This window comes from Amblyomma americanum, chromosome 3, assembly GCF_052857255.1.
Source record: "Amblyomma americanum isolate KBUSLIRL-KWMA chromosome 3, ASM5285725v1, whole genome shotgun sequence".
In the NCBI taxonomy this organism is placed as follows: domain Eukaryota; kingdom Metazoa; phylum Arthropoda; class Arachnida; order Ixodida; family Ixodidae; genus Amblyomma; species Amblyomma americanum.
The window spans coordinates 129933381-129958529 of record NC_135499.1 but is presented as its reverse complement, the minus strand read 5'-3'; the positions used below and the strand labels follow the sequence as shown (position 1 = coordinate 129958529).

Sequence of the window (25149 nt, the reverse complement as noted above, 5' to 3'; positions counted from 1 at the left end):
TTAGGCTGATAAATTTTGTTTGTGGTACACAGAGCGAATCGCTAAGAAAAATCGATATATGCTTCTGGATGGAGAGAGAGAGAAGCCCTTTATTGAAAAAAAAAAAGAATTTAGCCGACGGTTAAAAATCGCTGGCATGCTACTCTTCGTGGCGAAGGGAATTTGAGACATAAAGGCGGAAGGAGGGCGGCGTGGAAAAGGTGAAATAGAAGAAATAAAAAGGGGGAGAAGATAAAATTCAGCCATTAAATGCGTACTAAGGTATATCGGCGAGTTATGATGTAAGATATGAGATGAAGTGCATAGTCCGACAAATGAGATAACAAAGTTCACTGCGTAAAGAATGTATGAGGGTAACATGCAAGGTGAAATTAAAGCGTGTAAAGATGTCCAATGTGATTTAAATATGCAAACAAAAAGTTAATCGCATGTCTCTGTTGCCTAATGCAGGCTAAGGAACCTAAACCCCGTTCATTGTTAATGCCCTGGGGAGAGATTCTCCATGCAATGTTCATAGCACGCACGCTGGTCAGCAAACGCAGGGCACACAAGCAGGATATGTTCCAGAGTTTCGATAGAGCCGCAGTTGTCACAAAGCGGACTGTTCATTTGACCGAAACGGCATCGCAAATACTTGGTAAATGCAGCGTTCAGGCGAAGTCGGTGATAAAGTGTTTCCGGGTGGCGAGGAATTTCGGGTGGGAGTCTTGATCCAAGATGTGGGTCGACTGAGTACAGAAATTGGTACCGATGTGTTGACAAGCTCCAGAGCCGATACATTTCTACGGAATCAAATCCTTTAGCCATTTGGGACGCATCAGATTTCGTGAAGAAGGTCCGAATGCATCTCCGATGTTCGTGGCCTTCACGGGCCGCTTCATCTGCTTTTTCATTAGCCAGAATGGCACAGTGCGCTGGCATACAGTGAAATGTTTGCAGTGGCCTGTGACAATAGCCAAATGATGTAGATACCCGATGTCAAGGGAAATGGACTGGTGATTGGTGTTCTTCAGCAGGCTGGACAGGATCTGCAGGAATGTTTTGGAGTCGGTAAAGACAACCCATCGGTCGGGGGTTCGGCGCAGGATATAGGAAACAGCTTCTTTAATTCCGTGAAGCTCAGCTGTCGTAGAGGATGTCTTCCGCTGGAGCTGGTAAGAAAGGACATGGCTTGTTCAGGGCACATAAATGCCACAGGAAGAGGTTTCTTGAGTAGTTAACCCATCGGGGAAGATGTGGGTGTGGTGCTTACTATATTCCTCGACTAAGTAGTCTAGAGTAGCTTGTTAAAGCGCTGCCTGAGGCATGCGGCTCTTTGCATGCACACCTGGAACAAACTTCTTCACCTTTAGAGGCGACAGTGTGCAGGGGTGAAAGGTCAGAGGTAGTAGTTTCTGTGGCTGATTAATAGTAGGGAGGAGCAATTAAGCGCTGCACAGCTTGGCCAAAGCCAGAGTTACTGTGACTTAGGTGAACACGGCGTAGGAAGTGCTTCTTCCCTTGAAAGACATGGCGGAGATGGGTGCGCATAGTTTCCTGGAAGGCAATCACATCTAGCAGGAGACAGCCTGCTTCCGCTACGGTTCCTGATGCAGAGGAACCCTTTGGGACGCCAAGACATATCCGCAGGCAGTTTTTTCGCACGGCCTCGAGGATCTTTTTGCTTCTTGGAGATAATCTTTGAGGCACCGGTAGACAATAGCGCAAGGTTCCTTCAACGTAGGCTTTTTCGAGCAGAACCATTGATCGGCAGTTGCTACCCCACCTTGTTCCCGCCATGAACCTGAACACTTGCGATGCTGCAGTAATCCTCGCACGGAGTTTTTTGATCTGAGGTGACCACGAGAGATTACTGTCTATCACAACACCCAGGAATCGCTGTGATCGAACATAAGGTAGCGACCGTCCTCCTAGGAGGAGCGGGTATCTCGTCATCGTTTTTCTTGTAAAAGCCATGGCAACACTTTTTTCAGGCGAGAGAGGAGAACCCCGGGGGGCCAGGTACATCGAGATGTGCAGTAACGCTCTCTGAAGACGTTGCTGGGTAATAAAGCGTGAATGTGACGCGTTCCAGTTACAGATGTCATCTGCATAAATCGTTATGCGCACTCCTCGTGGAAGGTTTCTTGTTATGTGTATAAGGGTAGTATTGAACGAGGGCTGAGCACCGCTCCCTGAGGTACGCCCCTCTCTACTGCGTGTAAGGGGGTTGGGCCATTTGGAGTGCTCATAAAAATTTGTCGTTCCTTTAGATAGTGTCCCATCCATTTGTACAGCTTTCCCCTAAGGCCAAGACTCGCCAAGGCCACGAGAATTGCATGGTGAAAAACAGAGTCCAATGCGGCTTTGCTGTCAACGAAAACGGCTATCGGGATGCACCCAGCATGAAGGTACTCTTCAAGTGATGAGACGAGGACGATGACATTATCAGTGGTGACCTATTTTGAAGGAGCCCGTTCATTTCTTGGGGATACACGTTTTGGCTTTCGAGGAACCAAGTGATGCGTTTGCGGTTCGTTTGTTTTTTTCGTAACACACTAAACCTCTTCCTTCTACAGATTGAGAGAGTATCAAGATACACACCTTCGCTGTTAGATTTTTTCCCTTCTGAATTGTAAATTGCCAATTACAAGGTTTAACGCCTAGAAGCAGCATATCTGCATGAGGGACGTCGTGGTGGAGGGTTCCAGATTAATTTAGGGTACTTGGGGTTCACTAACGTGCGCTGACATCTCACTGCACACGGGCATTTTTGTGTTTCGCCTCCGTTGAAATGTGGCCTCCGCAGCCAGGACGGAATCCACTTCTTTGCTTTATTGTTTATGATGGTTTAACGTCCCAAAGCGACTCGAGCTTTGAGGGGCACCTTGGTGAAGGGCTCCGGAAACTTCGACCACCTGGGGTTCTTTAACGTGCACCGACATCGCACAGTACACGGTATGCCTCTATAGCATTTCGCCCCCCATCGAAATTCGACAGCCACGGCCAAGATCGAACCCGCGTCTTCCGGTTTCGCGCTCTTACGTAGTCCTTTATCGCTTATAGGGCCTTCTATGCATTTATCAAAACGAGCAGTTACGACACACACGTAAGAAAAATCATGTCTAGCCGATATTGACGTAGCAGATAAGATCCTCCCAATTGAAAAACTCGTCCGCAACGTGCGCACTAAGCCTACCTGCTAAAAAAGCTCAGGCGGATAAGGGACTCTATATAACGTGACGCGGCAAGACTGTCATACTCATTGTCACTCGAACCGTCAGGACGACTACAGCTGCAGGACAGGCGGACAGCGACTGTGAATTGCTCCATGCTCTAGCTGCGCAAGTTTCCTTGTCCGCATAGTCGTCGATGAGTGCAGAGCGGCCATTTTACGGGGATTTCTGCTTGTGAAAATACCTACGGGGAGACAGCTTACCTGTCGTATGCCGTTGCTGAAAATACTCACTAGTGAGCTCTAGGCCCATAGCATTGTTTAGGCCCGTTCGCTGAAAGTGGAATTGGAGAATGCTTCGTTTGTTGTCATGTTTTTTTTTTGTTTTTGTGAGTGCATATTGTCATGAGAACTGCGCTGCAAACATCTCTCTCACTTCTGCGTTTCGGAACCCGACCGCGGAAACCCGACCGCGGCGGCTGCGTTTTTATGGAGGCGAAACGCTAAGGCGCCATGTGCTTGTGCTGTGTCAGTGCACGTTAAAGATCCCCAGGTTGTCGAAATTATCCCGGAGCCCTCCACTACGGCACCTCTTTCTTCCTTTCTTCTTTCACTCCCTCCTTTGTCCCTTCCCTTACGGCGCGGTTCAGGTGTCCGCCGATATATGAGACAGATACTGCGCCATTTCCTTTCCTCAAAAACCAATTATTATTGTTATTATGAATGGGGACGGCAAAATATTGTAACAAGTTTTTGTTATTGCTTTTCTGGCGCACTTAAACCACCGAAGGTAAAGCTTAAACCGCGTGTGAACAACCTCAGTAGCGACTTCAGTTTCTCATAATAATAATTGGTTTTTTGGGGAAAGGAAATGGCGCAGTATCTGTCTCATATATCTTTGGACACCTGAACCGCGCCGTAAGGGAAGGGACAAAGGAGGGAATGAAAGAAAGGAAGAATAGGTTCCGTAGTGGAGGGCTCCGGAATAATTTCGACCACCTGGGGATGGATGGATGGATGGATGGATGGATGGATGGATGGATGGATGGATGGATGGATGGATGGATGGATGGATGGATGGATGGATGGATGGATGGATGGATGGATGGATGGATGGATGGATGGATGGATGGATGGATGGATGGATGGATGGATGGATGGATGGAAAACTTTATTAAGCAAGCGAGTTTGGACCTTGCAAGGTCTCAGGGCCACCGCACAGCCCTCACATTACGCGCATGTGTCCAGGCCACGTAGGGCCATGGCACTGGCACCCCGGTTCACACAGCGAAGTTGCGTGTCCGGGTCCTGTGACGCAAGGAGGGCCTCCCATTCCTCCCATGTACCGATGGCGGGCTGTCCCTGCGGGGGAGGATCGGCAGGGCAGCCGAAGAGGATGTGGTCCAGGGTGGCGTGCAGAGCTCCGCAGAGAGTGCACTCTGGGGAAACATGGCGGAAGTAGGGGAGACGCTGAGGGGTAGGAAGAGTTCGGGTCTGGAGTCGCCTCCAGAGTATTTGTTGGGAGTGGGATAGGCGGGGGTGGGGAGGGGGATAGAGTCGACGGGCAAGGCGTGCTTGTTGAGTTAATTCTGAAAACGTGTGTGCCCGCTCCCTCGAGAAATCCCGGCTGGGGTCGCCATTTGCCCGGCAAATAAGTCCTCGGGCTATGTTATCGGCGGCCTCATTTCCGGGATTGCCAGAGTGAGCCGGCACCCACACGAGCTCAATACGCCTATCGGGATTTAGGGTGCACATTCTCAATATCTGCCACGCGGGGGGATGTACGCGTCCGCGGGCGAAGTTAAGAACGGCTGTTTTGGAATCGCTAAGTATATAAGCCGCATTGGTTTGGGCAATGGCTATTGCTATAGCTGCTTCCTCTGCTTCTTCCGGGGTACAAGGGGGGTCTGTGAAATGGGTAAATGGGGGGGCTGCTGGATGGTCATCATCATCATCATCATCAGCCTTACTACACCCACTGCAGGGCAAAGGCCTCTCCCATGTCTCTCCAATTAACCCTATCCTTTGCCAGCTGCATCCACCCTTTGCCTGCAAACTTATTAATCTCCTCCGCCCATCTAACCTTCTGCCGCCCCCTGCTACGCTTACTTTCTCTTGGAACCCACTCCGTTACCCTCAAATACCAGCGGTTATCTTGCCTTCGCATTACATGCCCTGCCCAAGCCCATTTCTTTCTCTTGATTTCGACTAGGATGTCATTAACCCGTGTTTGTTCCCTCACCCACTCTGCCCGCTTCCGATCTCTTAACGTTACACCTATCATTTTTCTTTCCATGGCTCGCTGCGTTGTCCTTAACTTAAGCTGAACTCTTTTCGTTAGCCTCCACGTTTCTGCCCCGTAGGTGAGTACCGGTAAGATTATGCTGTTGTACACTTTCCTCTTGAGGGAAATTGGTAAACTGCCACTCATGATCTGCGAGAGTTTGCCATATGCGTTCCACCCCATTCTTATCCTTCTAGTTATCTCCCTCTCATGATCCGGATCAGCTGTCACTACCTGCCCTAAATAGACGTATTCCGGCACAATTTCTAGGCTCTCGCTGCCAATTGTGAACTGTTGTTCCCTTGCTAGGCTGTTGAACATTACCTTGGTTTTCTGCATGTTCATTTTTAGACCCATCGATCTGCTCTGCCTGTCTAACTCGTTGATCATGATTTGCAGTTCACCTCCTGAGTGACTCAGCAAGGCAATGTCATCAGCAAATCTCAGATTATTTAGGTATTCTCCATTTATTCTTATTCCCAACTGTTCCCAATTCAGGCCTCGAAATACCTCCTGCAAACATGCGGTGAACAGCATTGGCGAGATCGTGTCTCCTTGCCTGACGCCCTTCCTTATTGGAATTTTATTGCTGACTTTATGGAGGACTATAGTAGGTGTGCAGTTGCTATATATATCTTCCAGTATTTTGACGTAAGGCTCTTCTACCCCCTGATTACGCAATGCCTGTATGACTGCTGAGGTTTCCACTGAGTCGAATGCTTTCTCGTAATCAATGAAAGCTATATATAGAGGTTGGTTATTTTCTGCGCATTTCTCTATCACCTGATTGATAGTGTGAATATGATCTATTGTGGAATATCCTTTACGAAAGCCTGCCTGATCATTTGGTTGATTAAAGTCTAACGTTGCCCTGACTCTATTAGCGATTACCTTAGTAAATACTTTGTAGGCAACGGATAGTAAGCTGATCGGCCTGTAATTTTTCAAGTCCTTGGCGTCTCCCTTCTTATGAATTAAGATAATGTTTGCATTCTTCCAAGCTTCTGGTACAGTCGAGGTCATAAGGCATTGCGTATACAGGGTGGCTAGTTTTTCTAGCACGATGTCCCCTCCATCCTTCAACAGATCTGCTGTTACCTGATCCTCCCCAGCTGCTTTTCCCCTTTTCATTGCTTCTAAGGCTTTCTTTACTTCATCTTTCATTACTGGCGGGATGACGCATTGCTGTGCACTGCTGTCTTTCTCATTAGCGCTCTGATTACATTGGCTACTGTACAGGTCTGTGTAGAACTCTTCGGCTACGTTAACTATCTTATCCATATTGCTAATGACATTGCCCTGCTTGTCTCTTAATGCATACATCTGGTTTTTACCTATGCCTAGTTTCCTCTTCACTGTTTTTAGGCTACCTCCGTTCTTTATAGCATGCTCGATTCTCTCCATGCTGGATGGTAAGCCACAGCTACTGAACGGTCTGGACCACATGCGGCGTCCACCCAGCGCACATCCTCTGAAGTGCCATATTCTTTATGAAGAGCTTTGGCTCGCGCGACGCGGCGGGATTGATTGTATTCAGGGTGGACATTCTTAGTAAGGGGTTTCAGGATAAGCGCGGTGTGTATGGCGCGAGGGAGAGAGATGAAGTCTGTCGTGTGGGCCGGTATGCGAATTCCCAGAGAATCCAGTATATATCGTCCGGTTTCCGTGCCAGCCAGACGAAGGTACTGTGTGTAGCGATGTGCATCTATAAGTTCTTGTATAGTGTTGTGCATTCCTAATTTTAAGAGCCTGTCCGTGCTAGTGCTCTTTGGTAGGTTTAGCGCTGCTTTGGTAGCCATGCGGATTAGAGCATTGATCTTGTCTTTATCCGCACAGGAGAGGTTCAGGTAAGGAGTGGCGTAAAGAATGCGGCTAAGCACAAAGGCATGCAGCACCTTGAGATTGTCTGCTTCGTCTAGACCGGCTCGTGAATGTGAAACCCTTCTAAGAAGATGGATGACGGAGTAAGTGGACTGTTTTAGTGCTTTCAGGGTAAGGTTGTTTTCCCCCGTGTCCTGTAAATGCAGGCCAAGAATGCGGAGGGTAGGTGTTTGCGGTATGGGAGTGTCATGCAGGTAGATCGTGATGGGGGAGGTAGGGACGCGCCGCGGGCGGATTATGAGGAGTGCCGACTTTGTGGGGGAGCATTCAAGCCCAATGTTTGCCGCGTGAGTAGCTATAGTTGTGGCGGCTTCCTGAAGGGTCGATTCTATGTCGCCATCCGAGCCGTATGTGGTTCAAACCGTTATATCATCCGCGTAAAGTGTGTGTCCTAAGTGCGGAATGCTGCTGAGAGCCTTGGCCAGGGGGATGAGGGTGAGGTTGAAGAGGAAGGGAGATAACACCGCTCCTTGCGGGGTACCAACATTACCAAGTGTGAAGGAGGGGGTCTGGATATCATCTATATGCAGTGAGGCTGTGCGACCGTTTAAGAAGGCCCGAATATAGTTGTAGGTCTTAGGCCCCAACTGCAGCTCTTGGATGCCCTGCAGGATGGCGCTGTGCGTAACTTTGTCGAATGCTTTGGTGAGATCGACTGCCAGGATTGCTCTGGTGTGATGTAACATGTCATTGAGGATAGCGTGTGAAATCTGCAGTAGGGCGTCCTGTGCCGAGAGGTGGGCTTCTTTAACGTGCACTGACATCGCACAGCACACGGGCGCCTTAGCGTTTTTCCTCCATAAAAACGCAGCCGCCGCGGTCGGGTTCGAACCCGGGAACTCCGGATCAGTACTCAAAGGCTTCTTTTTACGGTATGTAAACGAAAAAAAAAAACAGCCTATACGTACGCAGCGTTGTTGACAGCCAGTCTTCGCTATTCTACATCAATAGACAAAAAGATCGTGCGCGCAATTTTTTGGGCGGCAGGACGTAGGTAAAGTAAGTGGCGCTGTAATTTATTTTTATTTTAACATGAGATAAGCTTCATATTGAATAGACGTCTCCCTGATGTAAATAGCGTGACGTCAAAGGCGAAAGGGGAGAAATCGCCTACCATCTTCACTGGTTTTGCATCTGTCGCTCTTTTCCCCCCCTTCCTATGCTTTCCCGATTTGAGCCGTCCACGTTGTACGCGTCGCACCTGCTGCACCAAACTGTCAGAAGCCGCATGTTTTGCCCACTAAACCGATCGCATGTGCTTCTATTACGATATATATATATATATATATATATATATATATATATATATATATATATATATATATATATATATATATATATATATATATATATATATATATATATATATATATATATATATATATATATATTTATTTATGAAGGGAGCCAACAGTCACCGAAACCAAGGTGCATAGGGGAACGTTAATTTTTTTTTAATGTGTTATGCTTATCAGTGGGATATTATAGTACTTAGATTAATAAAACGCTTAAAGAAAATTACTTATAAAGCAGCAGAAAAAACAACCATGCCGCCGGTGGGATCCGAACCCACGACCTCCGTATATCGCGTCCGGTGCTCTTACCAACTGAGCTACGGCGACGGCTGTCCAATCTGCTGCTCTCGTGGGTATTTATGTTTACTGGGTGTATGCGAGCCTTGAGAGTGTTCACCAGCGCCACCCACCAGGCTCCCTTCATAAATTTGTCAAACGGGCCCCTCATTTCCTTTAACTTGTCTGCTGATATATGTATATATATATATATATATATATATATATATATATATATATATATATATATATATATATATATATATATATATATATATATATATATATATATATATAAAACGAAGAATGCGGCATTTCCTGCTATTGCCGAGTACTATGCAGCTGCGCTTTTTAGGACGAAAGCACTAATTCACGAAATTAAACCGGCTCACCGAGTTTGTGTGAAGTTTGACCTTGAAAGTGACCTTGGCCAAGCCATAAATAAATATATAAATAAAATAAATATTGCCGCGAGTGGGATTCTAACCCGCAAGGACGCCAACAGATCAGCTTCGCTAGCAGCCTCGTGGGAGAACTATGCCGAGTTTTGTGTGCAGTATGACCTTGAGGGTCACCTTGGCCTAACTGTAAATAAATATATAAATAAAATAAATATTGCCACGACTGGGATTAGAATCCGTGGCGGCGCCAACAGATCAGCTTCACTAGCAGCCTCACTAGAGAACTATGCTATCGCCGCTTTTTTTTTTTTAAACACGGTATTTATTTCAGTGAAGCAATGTTCTGTGTAAATGAACTATGTACAAACAACGAAGAAAACAACCGCAAATAAACAAAATGCGTAATGCAACACAACTAAACAACCAAGCACGAGAAAAGACGCGAAACTGGGCGCATCAATACTACATCATAATACCATACACTTAAGCAACGACGCACCAAAAAAAAAAGGGGGGGGGAATTAAGAGCACCGCGCTAGGAGTCGTTGCCACTCTGGTACATATTCAGTCTGGGCATACAGTTCCTTCAGGTGAACAATAATCCTGCTGAAGTGATCTTTTGTAGAAACAACAGATTCACAACGTCGGTCCGTCGCCGCAGCCTTTCACGCGTCCTGTTAAACTGCAACACACTCGCGCGCTGTGCATTGCACATCGTCGCCTTCATCAGCTAATACTACTATCGAACTAATGCCGTTAAAATGTTCAAAATTTTAACAGCCCCATGCGCGCAGCACCTTATATTCTAGCCCCAGCACGCATATAACTAACGTCCCAAAGCGACTCCAGCTATGAGGGACGCCGTAGTAAAGGGCTCTGGAAATTTTGACCATCTGGGGTTCTTTAACGTGCACTTTAACGTGCATGGTACAGAGGACGTCAATGTAGGTGCATGGACGTCCAAGCAGCCGTGCAGTGCATGCAGCTTACTACGCGATGTTCTCTGCGAAGCGTTTGCGTAGCAAGGTGCGCGCTACTTTCGCTACTTTCGAGAAGCTGCGAAGAGAAGTTCGACCATTATCTCCGGCTGTCGCTCAGTCGATGCGGTGACGACGAATCGCATCTATAGCTCGTCCGCTCGTCGCGACTAAAACCGTCTTGCATGGACGAGGGGTCTGCAATAATAAATGCATGCGATTACGTTCACATGTAGTGAAACACTCCCAGCGCTACCAAAACTCGCAGAGACTGGCATCATCGGGCCCTGTTGTGCGCGGCAAGCACCACCGTCACTCACACCAGCAGGTCGCATATGCAAGCGGCGAGCGACGCGACGTATACATGTGCAAGCAGATATGCGTATTCGCTCGGTGCCTTCGTCCGGCTTAGTAAACAGTCTCGTAATCTGTCACCTCATTCTGCTTGTAATTTAAGCAAGTTACCGCCAGTATTTGAGCCGGCGGCAATTCTGCGCCGCAGCCATGGCAAGAGAAATAGTTTGTCGAATTTATTTGAGGAAAACGGTTACTAACTGGCGATGACAACGCCAACACACTTGCCGGGTTGAAGACGTATACTCCACCAGAATACACACGGACACTGAGGTTGAGTAACCGCCAAATCAGAACAGCGTTCGAGTCACTTCCGGGCAAACATGACATTTTTAAGAGGAAGGCGAGGAAAGTGAGCTGCTGGTTCGAGCTTAGCGCGAAGAGGTCACGCTCCGCCTCGTCCAGGCTCTGGTTATCAGCAGAGTGACGTATGGTATGCCGCATCACCACTCGCTAAGCACACGAGACCAAGAACCACTCGAGTCCATTGTCAGAGGCGCATACAAAACGGCACTGAGTCTCCCCGTCACCACGTCGAACGAGAAGTTAACGGCTCTCGAAACCCACAGCACCTTCGCCGAGCTGTCGGACGTGGTTCTGGCTTCGCAAAATGCCAGGCTGCGCAACACGGCGGCGGTCAGAGCAATCTTCCACCGGAGCGGAACGGTAACGGAGCTCCGCGCTCTCGATGGGCAGCGGTCGCTCCCGCCCGGGTTCAGAAGCAGGAGCAAGGCAAGCCCCATCCTGAGCAACATGAACCACGGACTCCACGAAGATCGGCGCAAGGCTAGCGTTGACACACAGCTGCAACAATTCAAGAGTGACCTGCACTTAACGTATGCGCGGACGTGGCGGCGTACCCCGAATGGGACCTCTTTGCGGTAGCCGCCGTGAACGGAAGGGACATCTCGTTGACCCTCATGACCTCCGCCAGGGCAGAGAGCTCAGCTGTGGCTGAAACCATAGACGCAGCGCTAGTCATCAAGCACTACAACAGGGTCAGCAGGGAACTTCACGTCGTGACAGACTAGCAGCAGACCTGCCGGAACTTCACCAGCGGGCAAACACCAGCGGCTCAGATATTAGGCCCAAAGATGGAGGAATACCATCAAATCATGAGGACGCCGGGTCACGGAGGACTGAAGGAAAACGAGAGGGTGAAAGCGTTAGCTCGAGCGTCAACCAGCCGAGCGGGACAAGACTGATCGTCCGATCAATTCCCACCCTTTACCTTCGTGCCCCTGTCGCTCAATTACGGCGTCTCGAGCTCCAGCGGCTTAATCGAAGTATTTATCCTCCCCTCACAAAAAGCTCATCACAGAAGAGGTCATAGCACTCAGACGTATTCAAACAAGCACAATCCCAAACCTACATAGATGCAGCAAGATGTACCCACTAGCATATCACGGCGTTTGCCCCTGGTGCGCCGAAACACGTCCTCCACTCTTCCACATCTCGTGGGGGTACAGGTGCATACCGTCAGATATCTGCACACCGCTCGCGCCTGAGACAGGCTCCAGCGTACGCCCGTGCGCGTAGGCGCTCCGCCCGTACGCCTGGGATGTGTCCATCGAGTTGGGGCTTAACACTTAAAGACGCCTAGCACGTCATTTGAGCGGTGAGAAGTGCAGCTGTCCGGCGATACCCCGGAGGGACAAGAAGCGCACGTCCAGCAAGTTCGTCGAGCAGCCATGGCCACCACCCACTCGACCACACATGTCGAGCAGTTCTGGACAAAAAATTTTGAAATGGAAAAATTGTAAAATACTTTTACGGAATTATCGAAGGCAATGGTCCATTGTACTGACATGTAGCAAAATCTTTCTTTTAAAATTTTTCCATCGGTCGCGTCGAACAGTTAAGAATCCCTTAGTAAACTAATAGAGAACGCTTTTGACGACAGCAACAACGTTAATAGAAAAAAAATCCAAGACTGACGTCGGATGATCTGCAGATATGTTGATTGTTATAGTGAAATCTTACATTGTGTGAAAAAATGGCGTTCATAAATGCTTTCCCACTCAAAAATGCTTTTGTCCAGAATTGCTGCGTATGCGAACGAGATCAGTAATCTCATTGGTTCTAATAAATGTTCCTCCTCCTCCTCCTCCTCCTCCTCCTCCAAAGCCTTCATTCCGTTATATTCGAAACGTTACATCCTGCGTGCGCAGTAGCTTTTGTGACACTGCCTAGGAAAAGATTTGCACTACGAATGGCCCAGTGAATAAATTAACAGGGAATCAGGAAGCAGCCCGTGAGTTGCAGCCGACAAAAAAAGCGCCATTGCATACTACTTAGCAATAGCGGGAAATGTCGCATTCCCCGTTAGCCCGTAATAGGCCTCTCCCGGCCTACGTCATCGGCGCACAAGCGGCCGGTCAGGTGCGCGAAACATGCGGCTTCTGACAGCTTTGTGCAGCAGGTGCGCCGCGTAACGTGGCGGCTCATGTCAGGGCAAAATAGGCAGCGGGGCAAAGTGCGACACGTGCAAAATCGGTGGAGATGGTAGGCGGTTCTTCCCCCTTTCACCTTTGACGTCACGTTGTTCACAACAGAGGGACGTCTATTCAACCTGAAGCGTATCCCATGATAAAATAAAAATGAATTGCAGTGCCGACGTAGCAGATAAAATATTCCCAATTGAAACACTAGACCGCACCTATACCTGATAAAGGAAGCGCAGGCGGATAAGCAAGTCCTATAAAATGACCCGGCAAAAGTTACACACTCATTTCAGTCGGTTACACCGTCAGGGCAGCGAATATGAACGGTTCCGTACTCTGCACAGCCTTTCTTGTCCTCTGCATGGTCATCGGTGAGTGTAGAGCGTCTCTTTTACGGTGGTTGCTGTATGTTAAAATACCTAGCTTCAGGGAGATCGCGTACCTGTGATGTACCGCGCCGCTCAAAAATTCTCACTTGCGCGCGTCATAGGCCTATAGGCTATAATTGGAGTTTAAAATGCGTCATTTGTTGTCATGCGTTTGTCTGTGAGTGGATGTTGTGGTGAGAACTGAGCTGCAACCATCACGGTCACTTCTGCGCCTCGGGTGAAACGAGGACGGCAAGAAATTAGGACAGGTTTTTGTTGTTGCTTACATGGTGCACTGAAATCACCGAAGGTGAAGCTGAATCCGCATGTGAACAACTCCAGTTGCGATTTCATTTTCTCAAAGGCCTCTTATTACGGAAAGTAAAAAAAAGGCAGTCTACGTACGCAGTTCTTGGAAGCCTGGCTCTTCGCTATTCCACATGGTTAGACAAAACGAAGCGTGCGCATTTTTTTTGGGAGGCAGGACGTAAGTAAAGTAAGTGGCACTGTAATTTATTTTTTATTTTAACATGGGATACGCTTGAGGTTGAACAGAAGGCTCCCTGCTGTAAATAACGTGACGTCAAAGGCGAAAGGGGGAAAAATCGCCTACCATATCCGCCGATTTTGTATGTGTGCTCGATACCACGGCGTAGTCCTGTGACTATGATTGTTTAACGACGCTTTCAATCTCTCCCGCCAACCCTGCGCGTAGTGAGCGAGGCCATCAGCTGCGCCGACCCGCGGCCCTTCGAGGGCAACTGGGTGATCGGCGTGGACGGCAAGGAGTGCGTGGCCCTGGTCAAGGAGAAGTGCTCCGGAATGCGCCAGTACAACACGCACAGCTGGCGCCGAGGCAGGCACGTGCGCAGTAACTGCGCCAACATACCGCGCTGGACGGCCATCGCCACCTTCCTGGACGGCACCAAGTACAGGGGACACGCGGCCATCTTGGAGTCCTGCGCGCCCGACGGCATCTGGGTGAGCGGAGCCTCTCTTAGATGTCTTCACCGTCGTCTGTCTACGCCTTCTTCCTTCCTTGGAGCTGAGCACCACGCCATAAAATCTTATCCCGTGCCGACCCTTTATTTTCCCCTGAGCACGCGGAAAAGAAGTAAAAAAGGACAAGCTCCTTGTGGTCAGTAAGATCATACATACGTGCAGGAACTTGCGGAGACGGAATGAGTGGCGCTAAATAATAGTTTTCACTTTCATCACCTATTTGTAACCTTCTTTTCGCGTGATGTTACGAGAGCCATTTTGGCGCACAGCGCGCTGCTTCAACGATGCAGTCCGGCCTATAGTTAATGATAAGCCGTCCGGAAAGGTTGTGCTGCTTTCAGCCGTGCTCCATGTATGTCGAAATGGCTGCGCCTGTAATTTGAGTGTACACCCCCTGTAGTATATAGCATACACATTTCTTCATTGCAAAGGCTGCTGAGCTTGCGCAACAGCTTTGCACCGTGGTTGAAAAAAGAAACGTGGTTTTCTCTTTTTCTTGATTCCTTCTTTTCTCCTGTGCAAAACATTATTATATAGTTGTTATTTTCCTACTTCTAATTGAATTCAACCCGTTATACTTAGTGACACGGGCCGGGACACCTTTATTTTTTAATCTTCCTATAAATCCCACAGGAGCATTTGTGGTTTTAACACTCAAATTACAGCCGAGCACCTCAAGTCTGTTCACAATGTGCGGTTTAATTGCCATTGATCTCCTCAGAATATAGAAACAATCTCTGACCTGTTATGCTTAACCATTGCTCCGGGGAGTCAAGATCGTTTGAAAATATCGAAATCCTTTTCTTTTGTTCTCTGCTACAACGTGCCATCACAAACATTGCAGCGTGAACGGAAAGTAAAAAAAAAAGTAGGAACGCCACGTTTTGGACTGGCGTTACAGACTCAATGAATTTGTGTGGAGCCAAGCCCTGCAGTCTGTGCTGCGACAGTAAAGGTAACAGGCAGGATATAGGAGAATGATTTTCACAAAATGCTATAAAAGTTTTTTGTATTCAGCTTCATGTTACTTCGCTTAAGGGGTTCCTGATATACAATTTGTTCTTCTTTTTCCTCACTTATATGCGCTCAGGTATACGACCAGTGGAACACAGCACCCGTCGACCGACGCAAGATTCGCTACGGAAACGCCAATAAGCCCAACTACAACGGTGACAACTTCTACGTTATTGAATTGTGATCAAGCTAAACGGATGTTACGAAGGGGTCCAGCACTAAGGCCGCTTTACGCTGACATTGGTCTATGTGTGACTAAATATATTACTTACCTGACTGATCTGGCCGGAAGTAACCATTTGGTACACTGGCCCACAGTAGATCGTTAAGGCTGTAAGCGTACGTAATAAAATTTTCGGATATTTCACACTCTGCAATTGCGTCTAAACTGTTCGTGCATCCAAGAATACGGAAATAATGAAACTCTTGTCCCCGAAACAGCCAGGAGCTCCTCGTAACAACGTAGACGAGTCCTGCCACTGCGCCACTCCAGATGGCCAGAGCAAAAAATGGGCAGGAATAAGAGAGGTGATCTTAATAGGCGACTGCGTATGAAGTATATCAATTCGTCAACAAGTATTTTTATGGTTAAGAGGGTTTCCTGTACACAAACGCCGTTGGCTTCAAAGGGTAGCGTGACGCTTAGCCACTTCCCGTTACTAAACTTGAAAAAGGGCGAGAGATGACTTTTATTAAACTTTTTTATTTCTGATTTGCTTAAAACCAGTCTCCTCCAGCTCCTGTAGCCCGTAACCAAGTCTGTCAGAGAAGACAAAATAGGGGATTTTTTTTTCCTCAGAACAAGGAACAGTCTCTCGCACGCAGTCTGTCAACACTGCGATGCGAATTTAGTACTCCGTACGATAGCACCCGCTGTTCAGCGTTAACTCAAAAGATATTCGCAACTTAACTTTGCTCCTGCTTCGCGCTCAAAGAAACGCTGGAGCAGTCGTCAGTCCACGCTGGATTTGGTTAAGCAGGTGTTAACATGAGAAAAGTGGTCGGCAAGTCAGCGCAGCAAAACGCATTGCATCGTCGCAAACAGCTCCACCACCTTCACATCTTGCACATATATCTGTTGTCCGAGAAGAGTGCGTTGGAGTGGGCAGTCCATTGGCATTTCAGCTGGCTTAGCTCCGTGCAGCTTGTGATGAACGCTGGAGAAGCGGGCTGCTTTCACGTGGCATCCGCCCCTTCCTCATCCTGCTCCTCGATGGAGATCCTCTCCTCGCGTATGGTGCGGCACCCGTGGCTTCCTTCCTCGCTGCTCGGGTTGGACCCTCCCGAGTGGCTGGCCCCGTCCGCCCTCGAGTCGTCGGCCGAGTTGCTCTCCGAGCCGGCCTCGTCTCCGGACGAGGGCGCCGGGGGAGCGGCGGCCGGCTTCGGCTTGAGCGAGCGGAGCAGCTTCCGCAGCCTCTGGCGCAGCGTCAGGTCCTCGCATTCGGCCAACGAGTCCCAGGAACCGCGGCTCCGCTTTTCCTGCTCGTGCTCGTAGAGCGCTTTGACTTTGTCTAAGGCTGGTGAGCGGAAACAGGGAGAGAAAAACAGGTAGCTTTAAAATACAAGAAATCCTTGCAAGAGCAGATTAGGCACGCTTGAAGGCTATTTCTCCTGCTTGAAAAGTGAAGAAGAAACGAAAGAAGAATAAGAAAAAAATTGACTGACAGTTTAGCATTCCCAAGCACAGTCTTTGGCAAGCTGACACCCCCGCCACGTACCTGAAAGTGTGATTGAGGTGTCCACTTACCCAGGCAGCCAGTTATGCGCGTCTACAACTTTTCCGTCGTCAATGCCAATTTGCCAAACGCAGCCGCCACGGTCGGGTTCGAACCCGACCGCGGCGGCTGCGTTTTTATGGAGGAAAAACGCTAAGGCGCCCGTGTGCTGTGCGATGTCAGTGCACGGTAAAGATCTTCAGGTGGTCGAAATTATTCCGGAGCCCTCCACTACGGCACCTCCTTCTTCCTTTCTTCTTTCACTCCCTTCCTTATCCTTTCCCTTACGGCGCGGTTCAGGTGTCCGCCGATATATGAGACAGATACTGCGCCATTTCCTTTCCCCAAAAACCAATTATTATTAATATTATTAATGTACGCAGGCGGCCTATGCTCTAGTACCGCGTTTCTGCGGGAAATCCGCCCCCTCGAACCTTACTGCCAGCTCCCTCCGAAGATGGATGGAACGAACTCCTCAAAAGGCCAGACAAGAGCATCCAACTGGCACTCATTTCGTGGGCCCAGGAAGTCGCCCCCACCTGGGGGCCACACCAAGCCCACCTGCCCTAAATCCCGCCAATCTATGGCAATAAACTTGTTTCTCTCTCTCTACCGCGTTTCTGCAGCAATGCTGTCAACGTCAAAGCGTATTGTTCTAGTGCCGTGTTTCTGCCACAGCGTTGTCCACGCAAACGCATGTAGTGCGCATCCCTCTGTCATTACCGCCACATAGCTCAAAGCACGAATATTAGTCTGATGGTAGTATTAGTTGATGAAGAACAAGATGTGCAATGCACTGCTCGAGAGTGTGTTGCAGTGCAACACGAGGCATGTTCGGCTGCGGTGATAGCCTATAGTGCTGCTCGCTTGCAGTGGCCAGTTAAGCTGATCTGTTCGCGCCACCACGGGTTCGAATTCCAGTCGCGGCAATATTTGTATTCACTTATTTATTGATTTATGGTTTGCTCAAGGTGACCTTCAAGGTGACCTTCACACAAACCGTTGAGCCGGTTTGACCTCGTGAAGTAGTGACTTCGCACTAAAAAAAAAGAAAAGTACGCTTGAAACTATAGAGTCGCCAATTAACTGCACTGCAGGCCTCTAGTCACTCTCCCTGTGAAGAAAAACTTGTCAGTTGTCCCCCGGTCACTGTTCAAAAGGTTTTTTTTTTTCTGTCAGTCAAAGGTGATAACAGCAGCTCAAGGCAGCTGTTTCCAATATTTTCGAAGAAAATGCTCTTTAAGAAATAGTCAGCGACCATACGTTCAGAAAAATTCACTCAAAAGTGAGCGAAACGTTTCATTTTTCATCGGCTCCACGAGCCCACGATCAAAGTTAGCAAACCATGCAAGAACTGAACACGCGTGTGGATACAGCACATGCCTGGCCTACGTTTCACCTAAACCCGATTATTTCGGTGCTGGCGAAACTTTGCTCCCTGCCAACTCGATTAAATGGTTGTGGTTGTAAAAACACTAGCCTCACTTAGAGCGCAGAAGACGGGTTAGCACAGTGCATGGGACGATGTCTGTGCGTGCTCACCTATCTGAAATTCTACGTCTTCGACGGGAACTTTGTTCAGATGCTTCCTAAAGACTTGGGTGAGCTTTTTTCTGTGGAAGTCGGCCTCGATCTCTTGCTTCGTCCTTGGAATGCGGCATTTCATAAAGCAGCACATCACCACCACTGAAAGAGAGAAAGTTGACATCAGGGCAGAAGGCATTCCTCTTTCTATAGTTACTCCCAGATTACCAGACTATAAACCGTGGAAAGAACAGTGCTTGACCACAAAATTGCTGGTCCTCGCCTCTCTTTCTCGTTCTTTCGCCAATTCGTGCTCACGTCACCAGGTGAAAATCTCCGAGGGGAAATGGTTTCCCAGCTTCACTTCCCATCAGCCGATTTAAGTGCAGTTTCAGGTACCCCATAAGCGAACGTCTTGTTATCATATGTGCAACGAAGTCCGATGAACTCACAGACTTTTCGCTTAGCTCTACCGTAAGCATGATCTGCCGTTAACATATATTTGAAAGAAAAAGTCACTAGACATCTCACAGGGGCAAAAAGGTAGTTGCAGCAATACAAAAGGAACGGTACAGAGACCTATGCGAAACGAACTGTTTGCAATGGGAATTTAAAGGACTTGAGTAGATGCGACGAGATGAGATTGTTATATAGACTGGCTGCAACTTTCTAAAATTAACTTATATGCCGCTGTTGCCATGAAGTTGTGCGCGTGTATGCGCGTGTGCGTGTGAGAGAGATAGAGCGCAGGCGTTTGCTATATTTCGTTTTACTAATTTATTTTGTTTGTTTAATTAAAGCACTTTTCTGCAGCACGGTTAATGCATGAAAGTGGCTTAATAAGGGTCCTTGTGCCTCGCGACTCGCAAGCGAACGCACACGCATGTTTTTTCTCTACATGTGCAAGGGGCCTTCGGCAATAAGTTGTTGACAGTTCAGCGACAGTCAGCGAAGGACTTTGTCAGCGACTAGGGGTTATTCCTTCTGTCCACAGCCTCTATACACACGATGCCAGACCAAGCGGTTTTTTTATGGTAAATACCGTGCGAAGTTGAACTTACCCCTCGTAAATGCTTACCATGTAGTAAAACGTTCACTAAGAACTTGGGAAAAAATTGCTTCGTGTCCTGTGTACCCGTCATGTCTCGTCTAATTCCTTTTGTAGCGCATTAATCCCCTTAAAAATTGCTTCTTATCCACCTTGCGCATTCTAGCACGTAAGACCAATTTACTTCACAATCACTGGCGATGCTTGCAGCATCACTACGAGAAAAACGCGAAGCTTTGCAAAGTCATTCCAAGTGTGCGTACATGACATAAACGCCCTGGCTACGTGCCTCCGAAACTACTAGAGAGCATAAGGCACAATTTCTCGCCCTTGTGATGCATGCACTCTAATATACTGCAGTGGCTAAGTGAAATCTTAACGTACATTTTAATGAGCTTAAATGTGTAACAGACAATGGATCTTATAGAAATACATCCTCTATCGGTCTGTAGCCAAGTAGTTAAGAGAAAAAAAGAAACTAACAGGAGCGTTTCGAAGTTTGCTGGAGGCAAATCTAAAGCGTGGGGTTGCATTCCATCTACAAGCTACCGGCTGCGGAGTAGATACAAGCGCGATTGCAATGAACGGCGACACATGGCAGGATTGCTTCTGTTGGCTGCACTGCAAGTGTTGCACCTGCTCGTCACGTGTGATGAATAGACCCGGTACCGCGTTTAGGCGACTACCAGGTGGAGGGCGCATTCTCTCACCGACGACGATGAGGCCGCCCAGCGAGAGGAACATGAGCTGCCATACTCGGAAGCCGGCGATGACGTCCTGCTCCAGCCAGTCTGCCGTGTCCTCCACGTGCAAAGCGGGCACGCACTCCTGTGGGGAGAAAACAAATCATCGCTCTTGTCAGGCACGTTGGCAGGATGATTTCTTTTCGGAAGGGGCCCAAGGTAATTTCTCAAAGATGGCGGGGGAGGGGGGGGGGGTGCCTGGCCCCCTTGGGCCGACCGTTGAATATGTGCCTGACTCTTGTGCACACACCAAGATACAAAGCAAAAGGACTGAGATAACAGAAGCTAACACTAGGACATGCAAATCGATCGTGTAACGGCGTTGCTGGAAAGCAAATTAAATCACGGAGCCCTTCTTAGCTCCCGAGGAATCAAAGGTCATGTCAGAAAATTAAAAAGTGCGACAGGCGCCCCGTCGGAGCTGGAGATTTCTTAATCACCGCAAGCAGTGCCCTTATTGTTTCATAATGTCAATATTTTGCGTGGCGTTCTGTGTATTTCTTTAGTCAGCCGGACCATGCGCAGACACGTTAGACCACCTTTCCGCCTCTGCACCTTTCCGCCTCTGCCTCGGCAACGGAGTTCGTAATCGCTTCGTACAGCCAGTACAACGTAGTGTGCGCGCTCACATGACCATAACGGAATGAGGCTTAACAAAGTTGTGTGCTGGGCTAGTTTTTTTTTGTTTTTTTCAAAGTCGAAGAGTTTTATTTATACAACGCAGTTACAGTTGTCAACGGGGCAGACCAAAAGGCCGATAAATGCCTGACGAGGAGTTTACCCCCTTCTTGCTCCCATTGACGCAAGACATTCAGCGCAGAAAGCCTACACTCAGTGGCAATACAAAAATAGTGGTGAACATTGTAGCATTTTGTATATAACGACTACGTTGCGTAAAATGAGAACACAAAAACAAGAGAAAAATGAACAGAAACGTTATGCCTGGAGCTTTGAATGATTTGCTTTCTTGAATAATGTTTGCAGCAGGATGATGATCATTTAAAAAGCCGTAAATTCTGCAAGTTAGTTTCTGGGTGCCGTGGTTTGTGCTTATTTTTTTATTTATTACAATTCGCGTGCCGTGTGTTATAACTGCGAACTTTCGCAGGATACTTGTAAAATGCTGCAGAATCGAAATGCATTTTTTGGTAAGTGGCTAACGCTACCGTTCTATTTACATTCCATACAATAAGCAACTGGTATTTTCTAAAGAATGAGACAGTATTACCTTGGTAAGGTGCATTTTCTGTCAACCGTACGTATTTCTTTTGCAGTAAGTATATGTTTGCTATGCTTGTTTTAGGTGTTGTCCCCCAAACAAGAAGACAATAGTTAAAACGCGAATGCACCAGTATGTAATACAGTTGTTTCTTTAACCAGGTAGACAATACGTCCTTTAATCTATATATGGTTCCGGTAGACCTAGAAATATCTACATGCGCTTTATCCAGTCTAAATGATCAGACCAATCTAAATGCTCGTGAAATAAGGCGCCAAGAAATTTATGTGATATGTCACGTTCGATAGCTTCTCCGTGAAAATGAATGAGTGTTTCTTGTTTTATGCACTTGTTACACGCGCGGAATGTAATGTGCTTAATTTTTTAGTGTTTAATTTCAGTTCATTTGTACGGAGCCATGCAGATAAATTTTCCAGCCATATATTAATTGGCGTCTATACTTCTAAAGCACCTAGATCCTCCCCGGAGAGGAATACATTGGTAGCATCAGCATACAATAGTATTTCTGGTGTAGATGGCACGTTAACGATATTGTTTATATTAAACAGAAATAACAGTGGCCCAAGAATAGATCCTTGCAGTACAGCATAATGTATTTGGCCTATACTTGTGCTCTGGCGGATAGTTGGTACAGCATACCGAATTTCTAGTAGCGCTTGTCCCGTTTTGTTCTCTTTGTCTTTTGACTTCACCTCTGCTTTCAGAATTCGGCATTATGGAATGTGTCAATATTTTATTTACGCTGTTTCTCTGTAGTACAATAGAGGCACCTTCAATTTACGATTGACGTTATTTCTTTTTTTTTTAATACATTCTGGCTGGCGAGTTTATTGTGCCCACTCAGGACTAAAGCACATTTGTACACGGAAGCAAGAGAGGGACGACACAGGCGCTGCCTAACAAATGTGTTTATTGCTCCGGACTGGCCTATGTTTCCACCACGCTCGTGACAACACAAAGAAGGAAAACAATTAATTGTACGCAATAATTTTCCTCTTAAATGCTCTTTTTCTTTTTGACCGCGCCATGAAGCTTCTAAGCTGCACGCGTCGGAACGTCGTAGGTGCCAGTGTCATTGACAGAAAAGTTCGATAAGAAAGGGCTAGGACGATGTAACCACGTGATATCTGGACCCGCTGTAGAAGGTTGCACCATGAGCACTTTAATGGTTGCTTGTACTCTTGACCGTACTCTTGCGCGGTGAGGTTTCCGCAAGAAGTAGTGTAATGGCGCCTGTAAGAATTTAGTGCTTAGAATTAAACTTTAAAGAGAAACATGACGCAAGAAAACAATTAAAATCCTGGTGTGGGGCCAGTTATTTATCGTCGTCAATCGTCGTGAAATTTAAAGCAGAGCGAAAAGCGCGAACGGACGACGAAGAAACGCAGCCCTACACCATCCAACGTTACTAGGTGAATTTGTATTCTCCGACGAGATGGCAAGAGTTACTGTGTAATGTTACTTGGTTACTGCTAGTAGTAACTTTTAAATCTAGTAACTATAGTCAGATACAATTTAAGCCTGCAGTGAAGCTCCGCCCACATTCAGGACCACCGCAAACAATTCCTCCAGGACAAAAAAAAAGTAGTCCGTTGATAAAACTTTTCTTATTACTTCAAGAAGAAGCTAATCACAAGAAAAAAATTATAAGTTCTAGAATTTTGGTACCTAGCTTGTTTACTGTAGTCAAACGCTAAAAACCTGATTTCGTTTACTGTTGTGATTGGCTAGCCGAGTAATACGGGACGCCGCAGACGTTGGCCCAGTGTTACCAACCGCTGTTTTATTTTAAATTGCATCTTACTATAGTAAGTGCGTAATCTTGTAGATTACTTTGTAATAATAAGCGCTGTACATCATCAGCACTACTGCTGTCGTTTATTTACATCTTCTAATCGTCCTTGTATTTTTCGATCAGGTTTAAATTTAATAGCAAAGCAAGCTACGAAAGCATAAACACGCTTCCACGCACAAAAGCGAAACACGCGGTATGGCGCAGCTCGCGATGGAACCGAGCCAAGCCCGGTGGCGTTGGGCGGTGGCCATTTTTGCTGCACCTTACGCATCGTACCTCTCTATCCTTGATCAGCTCGGCGGCGCGGTCACATTCATTTCTATTGAATGTGCCAAGCGCTCTTCCGGATGAAACAGGGACAACGGCCCGGTGGCCTCGGGCGTCCCTCGCCGAAATGGCGGAGGTCAGCACGCCAGTCGGACAGCTTAGTTTCAGGGCCGATTGCGTCGATGGGTGGGGCACCCACGCGGAGTACGCAAGCACTAGCACACATGAGTCTTCAACGAGTCTCAGTACACACGATAAGGGCAAAAAAAAAAAACTGCGCGCAACCCAGAGGTAGATAAGGGCGGTCGCGTGTTTTGGTGGTGAAAGCGCGACGTCCAGAGGCTTGGCATTTGCACCTGGCCATGTCAAACTGGCTGAGAGCGCGCGAGGTTTTCGGTGTTCCTCGTTAAAACTGAATGCACGAGCATGAAGTGGCACTCCACTGATGTGTACGTTGAAGTCGCAGATAAAAGGGATTCCACCAAGGGAAGAAGAAAGGCGGAGCGGGTGCGCTAAATTGTTGAAGACGTGTCGTGACGTAACCAAGCGCATTTCTTCCCCTGATGGTTCATCTCGTGGTCCTCCTTTTTCATAGGCAAGCAGGGAAATTGGGGAGTACTCATTTGTAGTGCTGAGTCCGCTTGAAGCAAGAAAAAAAAAAACAAAGCGCCTTAAAACCTTCATGCATATTTTGTGTTCTAGTTTCGCCTGCTTTTCACTGTTTCCTCATAGTCGTAATCCTTGCCATTTATTCGCACCTTTGTAGTTCTCTCTTTTCTTTAGAAACACATGTGCATCTCCCCCCTACCCCCACTTCTTATATTAGAGAAGCTAGTGTTCAGAAAAGTTGTCCTTTTTTCACTGAGAAGTTAAAACTCGGGTGATTATTTTCGGGTAGCGTAGTTTAACCGGGTCGTGCGCCAACTGTTCTTGACAACCATGGTTTGCATTTTGAAACATTACTCGTGTACGTAATTTGCATGTTGCCTGCTGCCCTGCAATGTAGAGGCTGAGGGGCGTGTCAAGCCACAATTTCTGGCCTTTTTCTCTCGACCCTCACCATGTGTACATGGGAAATAAATAAATTGAAAATTGAATTGAATTTTCATGAGACCTTGACCCTCCAGCTATATGTTTCATGGAGGCAAAACATGAAGATACGATGGGCGCTTTTCCGAGATACAAAAAATAGAAAACCGTAAAGACTTTTCTGCCACTATATATTTTCTCAGAATACGTGCCATGACATTCCGTGTGCTCTCGTAATCTTGTAAACTATTTTTTAAAATTATTTCCTCTACATTTAGTGCCCCAAGCCCATCTCGTGTGCTTTAACAACTTCTTGAGTTCTGGCGAACCTCTTGCCA

The 25149-nt window shown here is 47.4% G+C and overlaps 2 protein-coding genes across 3 annotated transcripts in view; one reads left to right on the top strand and one right to left on the bottom strand.

Annotated features, from left to right (window-relative positions):
* The first annotated feature begins 13380 nt into the window (after positions 1-13380).
* LOC144123305 (domesticated amidase effector 2-like) lies at positions 13381-15766 on the top strand. Its single transcript, XM_077656159.1, has 3 exons — positions 13381-13437; positions 14150-14415; positions 15527-15766. The coding sequence occupies exons 1-3, from the start codon at positions 13386-13388 to the stop codon at positions 15632-15634; spliced, it is 426 nt and encodes a 141-aa protein (XP_077512285.1). The 5' UTR covers positions 13381-13385; the 3' UTR covers positions 15635-15766.
* Positions 15767-15999: 233 nt separating this feature from the next.
* Positions 16000-25149, bottom strand: part of LOC144124924 (uncharacterized) — a 33321-nt gene continuing 24171 nt past the window's right edge. The window contains exons 2-4 of one of the 2 annotated variants that reach the window (XM_077657872.1): positions 20448-20565; positions 18708-18851; positions 16000-16967 (exon numbers count right to left, since the gene is read on the bottom strand). In XM_077657872.1, coding sequence (XP_077513998.1) covers positions 16627-16967; positions 18708-18851; positions 20448-20565 — 603 coding nt within the window. In that variant the 3' untranslated portion in view covers positions 16000-16626. The remainder of the gene's footprint in view (positions 16968-18707; positions 18852-20447; positions 20566-25149) is intronic. The other variant, XM_077657873.1, reaches the window with a different exon arrangement.

Excerpts from the sequence above, each read along its gene's own strand:
- LOC144123305 (XM_077656159.1), top strand. The coding sequence starts at position 13,386 with ATGAACGGTTCCGTACTCTGCACAGCCTTTCTTGTCCTCTGCATGGTC. Across the intron at positions 13,438-14,149 it reads TGTCCTCTGCATGGTCATCG|TGAGCGAGGCCATCAGCTGC; the intron begins GTGAGTGTAGAG and ends CCCTGCGCGTAG. Across the intron at positions 14,416-15,526 it reads GCGCGCCCGACGGCATCTGG|GTATACGACCAGTGGAACAC; the intron begins GTGAGCGGAGCC and ends ATATGCGCTCAG.